We start from the raw sequence: 7008 nt of genomic DNA, 5'->3' as shown, positions 1-7008 counted from the left end.
GACACGTATAGTGAATAAGCAGACATTGTCTTCCGCTACGGCCTCATGCACAAAGAGAGACGTGTGTCAAAACACCTTCACTCAGGAGAACAATGCAATCCACCAAACTGTATCTACAATACAGCTGCAAGTGACTGAGAAAACCTTTTGAAAAGAAGAGGAAAAATTCCGAATTGAATGGAGTGATTTATCATAAAGTGCTTTACATAAGAGCGAAACTCACCTCATTTACCAATAATGTGAAACACCCGCTTGGGTGATGCACGTCAACTCATTTGTGACAGAACAGTCATTACACATCAGCTATTAGATAGAATGGTCTGGTATGAGATATGCCCATTAGGAAAGAAGGTGATGATTAGGTGACCATGATGGAAATGGGGCCATTTTGGGAATAAAAACTTTGGGGACACACAGAGAGTCAGGACCCCTATTTAATATCCCATTCAAAAGGCAGTGCTAAACACAGGGCAATGTCCCCATCACTGTCCTGGGGCATTGGAATTTGACCTTAAGACCAGAGAAAAGATCGCCTCCTAATGGCCCTCCAAAACCACTTCCAGCAGCATGTAGTCTCCCATCTTGAGGCATACCAGGATTCCCCCTCCAGGGACAAGCCAGCAATTGGGTGAAGGGAGTTATGCTGCTGTCAAGAAGAGAGTAAAAATAAGAAATGGCTAATTGTTTGCACTACAAACAATATTATGGTATATATTCTGTGAAAGTGGAACCTTCAATCTGTCTTTCACCAAGGGTACAGTCTTTCAATTTTCTAGCGTGTTTTGGGTTAAACTGGTCTGTCTGTCTCCTCACTCTCTCCACACTCTCTCCTCACTCTCTCCTCGCTCCCCACACTCTCTCCTCACTCTCTCCACACTCTCTCCTTGCTCCTCACACTCTCTCCTCACTCCCCACACTCTCTCCTCACTCTCTCCTCGCTCCCCACACTCTCTCCTCACTCTCTCCTCGCTCCCCACACTCTCTCCTCACTCTGTCCATACTCTACACACTCTCTCCTCACTCTCCATCACACTCTCCTCACTCTCCACATTGTATCCTCACTCTCCAAATTCCTCACTCTCTCCACACTCTCCACACTCTCTCCTCACTCTAAACACTCTCCACACTCTCTCCTCACTCTCTCCACACTCTCTCCTCCCTCTCCACATTCCTCACTCTCCTCACTCTCGACACTCTCTCCTCACTCTTTGCTCACTCTCCACATTCTCTCCACTCTTCACACACTCTCCTCACACTCCATCATTCTCTCTACCTCTTTCTCTGTCTTCTCTAATAATACTGAAGAAGTGATGAAGTGTCTAATGCCCATTGACATGGCTGCAGTCTGTAAGCAGACAGGGTTCTGATGCTGACCCTCTACTACATCTATGACGCAGGTCACTCACACACACACACAGAAACTGGCTGAGTTCTCTTAGAAAATGTTGTTTACAACTTAAGCCAAAGACCCTCTGGGCATAAGACAAAACATGGGTGAAATGCATTGTTCTGCTTTTGCTTCCACCTTTGAATGAAGAGTTGGTAAAGCAAAACATTAGTTGATTAATTATTTGCTGCATTTATTCCTTGGTGACAAATGTCTTGTTCCAGCACTATGAGGGGCACAATTCCCTTCTTCAACAGAAATCAAACCAAGCATACACAAGCATCACATGTCTGCAGTTGTGGAATTCTTAAGGGAGTTAACTATACCATGGTATAGCCCAGCCTATAAACCATGGTGTACTATGTCAGAGCCATTTCACACCACGGTGTACTATGTCAGAGCCATTTCACACCACGGTGTACTATGTCAGAGCCATTTCACACCACGGTGTACTATGTCAGAGCCATTTCACACCACGGTGTACTATGTCAGAGCCATTTCACACCACGGTGTACTATGTCAGAGCCATTTCACACCACGGTGTACTATGTCAGAGCCATTTGGTCTATAGCTTTGACAAAGCACTGTCACTACAGTTCAGGCAAGTTACCCAAACGCACACACATACACGTACACACACACAAATAGACACACGCAATATCAACTTTTTTTACATCCTTAATTTCCCTTAAGATTGAAAATAGAGCACAAAAGACCTGAACTCAAGTGTGATGTGATAGCTGTATACGTCACCCAAGCCCCAGCCCAGCTGACACACTGTCGGCAGAAACCTCTTACTTTAATAACATTTCAAACAGCGTTCAATAGAAGTTCATTTGTGATTTCAGGGCTTCATTCAATATCCACTCGTAATTCCTTCGAGTCTGTATCAGACTCAATGGAGTCGTTTCTATTGAACAGTCTGGGGTTTGGTGCTCTGAAGTGCAGCCAATCCTGAAGTTAGAATCAGGAGGATGTGTTTTGTGCTGTCATGACGCGTGGGATACATTGGGAGGGGTATGGTAGGAATAATAGTGTGTCAGGGGGAAAGCGGAACAAGAAGCGGATTCAACTGATTTTGAATAATATTTTTTCTTCCTGTTAATTTGGGATTTCTGATCATTTCCCTTCAGTTCAGTTAAGGGGCAGAAGGATGGCATTATAGTAGCATGAAAACATATATGTATACAGTACCAGTAAAAAGTTTGGACACAACTAGTCATTCAAGGGTATTTCTTTAGTTTGACTATTTACCACATTGTAGAATAATAGTGAAGACATCAACATTATAAAACAACACATATGGAATCATGTAATAACCAAAAAAGTGTAAAAGAGATCTAAATACATTTCATACTGCAGATTCCTAAAAGTAGCCACCCTTTGCCTTGATGACTGCTTTGCACACTATTTGCATTCTCTCAACAGCTTCAGGAAGAAGTCACCTGGAATGTATTTCACTTAAAATGTGTGATTGTTAAAAGTTCATGTTCTCTGCATGATCTCCGCATGTGTGGTTCCCACTGTAAAGCATGGAGGAGGTGTGATGGTGTGGGTGTGCTTCCAACTCCTTCAAGACGTTTGGGAAAACATTCCAGGTCACTACCTTCATGAAGCCAGTTGAGAGAATGCTAAGAGTATGCAAAGCAATCATCAAGGCCAAAGGGGCTATTTTCAAGAATTTAAAATAAAAAATGTTTGGTTACTATATTATTCAATATCTTATATTTTTTTTGTCTTCACTATTATTCTACAATGTGGAAAATAGTAAAAATATAGAAATACCCATGAATGAATAGGTGTGTCCAAACTTTTGACTGTTTCTATATATATATATATATATAAAATAAGAAGTACTACACAATTACATCTCTACAAGAAAAGAGAAGCTAATGAGATCCAGTACATTGTGTCCCCGAGTTTTTCGATCAGAAAGAACACATCATTTCATTGTCAGTAAAACTACAAGCCGGGAGTGTATATTCAGGAACAATAAATCATATTCCATTGAAAGACGTCCTCAAGTGAGACAAATACGTCAACCCTAACGAAAAACGTTTTATTATATCAGATGAAAGTAAATTATAATGTATTTTCTATTTCAAGGATTCCTCTCCCTTGTTGAGTGTACCACACATCTGAGGTAGTCATCATCATAAAGAATGTAATCTTCGACTACAGCAAGTCCACGACTAGAGAAGTTGCCATCAGGCGGCGGGGACCATGAGCCACCCATGAGCACTGCTCGTCTGTCCCGACGACCTGTTTATTTTCTACCAGTTCACAAACCCATTAATTTGCTCAAATTACTGTACGCGGTTCCCCTCGACCTATTCACTTCATAAATTGCTCTTGATCTGTGCGATGGGGTTTCTGAACAGTTTATTCCACTCCAGATGGATTTTGTTTATTCATTTCAGAGGGAAAAAAGTAATTAATTTCCTCCTATTCAATGTTTAATTTTTTCACGCAATCATGAACATTGTTTTAAATGGGCTATGACAGCTCACAGTGACGTGTCTGTCAGCGCTCCTTTCCAGAATGGTGATTTGAAGATTCTTGCGTTCAATGGTACGCATCTTGTGACGCGTCCTATCCACCCAGTATAGTGCGCAGCATTATAAAAATCGCATTCCAGAGTGGGCACCTTTCAGAACGCACAGGAGCAGAAAACGCCGGAGAAGAACTTATATTCAAACCATTCTTTAAACCTTCAATTAAATGTAAGTAGTACCTCTATTTAATGGATATTGTTAATTTAAATATTTAAAGTTTGTCATATCTCTCATAGTAGGTAGCCTAAAACTTTTCTATACACCTATTATCAACCAATTTCTTTGCCTTCATGGAAACTGACTTTTTACTTATTTTTTTATTAATGAAAGGAATTAAACATAATTGTCAATACTAGTCAACAAGAATAGATTTAGGCTACTTGCATACATACAGAGCTACGAACTTATTGGGAAATACTCATTTGTCTTAAACATATAAAAAGTTATAAAAGTTATCACCAGATAAGATACGTTTGATGACATTGTTAATAGTCTCATCTAATGTCTGATCGTTTCCTGCCTTGATTATTTTATGTCAAAGATGCATCCTAACCCGGGTACCTGGCTGGGCGTAGTGACATTTATTGTCTGGACCTTCATTTGTATTGGGACACTCGCGGAGGGCTACCCGGTCAAACCCGAAAACCCTGGTGAAGATGCACCAGCGGAGGAACTCGCCAAGTATTACTCTGCTCTCAGACATTACATCAACCTCATCACAAGGCAGAGGTTAGTTCTGTGTTTTCTGTGTGAGTATTGTAGTTCAGATTTGGAGGTATTCCTTAAGAAAATAAGTCTTCAAGTTTTTTCACTTTACTGGAATATTTTGAGTAAGATGTAATAAGTGAGTCGTATGGGAATGATTTAATAACATTAATTTATAAATAACAAGCTTAGTTCATTATCCAAACAAACCAATTATCTTCGACACTATATGAACCCAACTACACTAAGATTCCACATTGGTTTGTAGCCTAATATCGGTGATCTAGTCCAAATAGCGTAACAACAAATGTCATAATTCAGGTTAATTTAATAATAAAGAGGAGACACAATAGGGGTTAAACTTGTTATTCATTATACTGTGAATTGTCTGTCCATTGCACTAATTAGTGACATCAAACACGCTTTAAGGATTAGAACCGTCACCTCATTTTTAGTCATTAACTAACCTCAGTGGGAAATTCGTATATTTTTTTGCTATGTCCTTGCCTACAATAATTAAAATGTTCTGCTTGTATTGTGAATGGGTGTCTTTTGTTTGAGTGATTGTTTAAAGAATTGTGAATTGTCTTATCTTCAGAGGAGCAGAGCTCAACCAACCAAACAATACATCGTTTTTTTTACTGGAAGAATATTCATATTTGCAATAGAACAGTTATAGTAGGGTAAAATAACTTAGGGACAGAGCATTTATGATTCATTCCCTGAAATGTAATTTATGAAAAGTATGAAATCTCTCTCTGTATCTCTGTTCCTCAATCTCTTTGTCTCTCCCTCTATCTGAGGTATGGGAAGAGATCCAGCTCTGATACACTGGATACACTGATCTCAGAACTGCTGCTAAAGGAGAGTGCAGACACAATCCCACAGTCCAGGTACTATTGCTCTGTGTGTGTGGTATGTGCGTGTGTGTGTTTGACTGGACCTGGAGGATAAATAAAATGTCTCAAAGCAGAAGTGCAGGTCCCCCATCTTATCTCATTCATTATGTCAAAGGCAATCCTAAATCAGAAATTCTATCAGTTCCTGAGATGTGTTCTGAACACAGGCTGTGGTCCACGGACCTCAATAGAAGAGCGAATGATGGCCATTTGTTCATCATTCTCATTTGACATTTTTATTTGTTTTCTCTCTCTCCCACAGGTATGACGAACCTTCGTTGTGGTAACAATGTCTATGTCCCCACCCAGCACCCCACCTCATTGCAGTGCCGACAAGCTATTGACCTCAACAACATGGCCGCTTCACCATGGCCAAAGCCCAATCCTAACATGTGACTGGTGCACCATGGGTTGCTTGATGTATGCATCCTCCTCTCTTCCTCGTACTTCATCCAGGGGCTACTCCTGTGCCATAAATCTGTACATAGTCTTATTGAATTCAATAACTGTGCATTGTTAGTGTAAGTCAGGGGAGATAATTATTGATTGTATGGTCAAAACTGCTATTAAAGATTCAGTGTATAAAGGATCTACTTCTTTGCTTTTATTGTAACCATATTTGAAATTAGGGATCATTCTGGCTTTCTACATTATATTGAAGAGAGTGTGTGTCTTTCAATTATTTTCATGCAGGCACTCAAAGCACACATCTTGGCAAACCACAGAGAGGAATTGTAGCGGGGTTGTACTCAACTCTTTTCAGGGCAATGGTAATTCGATGGTTAAGGGCGCCCCCTGCTGGATGATATATGTTAATGCATTGAACATTACAGGTAATAATGCAAAAAAAGTGTACCAAGTAAAAGCATTATATTATAATCTGGGATATTTGTAAAGAACAGTCAGTTGGTATGGAACACCCTTGGGCACACTTAGCCATATTACTCAACATCAGGTCAAAGTTGAAGCATTGTCATACCAATGCGTGGTTTATGTTAAAGACAACAACAACAAAAAGACAAACTGACAGACAAAATACTGTAGGTGAGAGGGAGAGAGTACAGAGAAGAAAATTCAGATAACTTAATATTTCTAGAAATCAATGTACTTTCTGTTTCTGTAAATTCTGTCCTGAAAAAGCTGACCTATTATCACATTTTTTATGACATTTTATTCTACAGTATAGCCTGTCAAGATTGGCAACACACTGCTCATTCAAAACTGCTGGTTACTACTGTAACTAGTCTCAAATGGTGCATGAAAACAAATTCCTAATCCTGTCCTCTAATTCCCAGTTAATCCGAAATTATAATTCCCAACCAATTTAATTCATTGTCTCCTGAAATGGCACTGCGTAGCAAACGCATAAGCACATAGTATTTAGTACACATGTAGAAAAAAAATAATTTAAAAGGTTGTGTATGACTCAATTGATAGAAAATGGTTTGTGGCTTTGATTAAA

The 7008-nt window shown here is 39.7% G+C and overlaps 1 protein-coding gene across 1 annotated transcript; it reads left to right on the top strand.

Annotated features, from left to right (window-relative positions):
- The first annotated feature begins 4015 nt into the window (after positions 1-4015).
- On the top strand, positions 4016-6135 carry npy (neuropeptide Y). The gene is made up of 4 exons (XM_010893003.4): positions 4016-4110; positions 4484-4671; positions 5451-5540; positions 5809-6135. Exons 2-4 carry the CDS (start codon positions 4484-4486, stop codon positions 5831-5833), a joined length of 303 nt encoding a protein of 100 aa, XP_010891305.1. The 5' UTR covers positions 4016-4110; the 3' UTR covers positions 5834-6135.
- Positions 6136-7008: the final 873 nt, after the last annotated feature.

Source organism: Esox lucius, chromosome 10, assembly GCF_011004845.1.
Source record: "Esox lucius isolate fEsoLuc1 chromosome 10, fEsoLuc1.pri, whole genome shotgun sequence".
Classification (NCBI taxonomy): Eukaryota; Metazoa; Chordata; class Actinopteri; order Esociformes; family Esocidae; genus Esox; species Esox lucius.
This window is presented reverse-complemented; position numbering and strand designations above follow the sequence as displayed.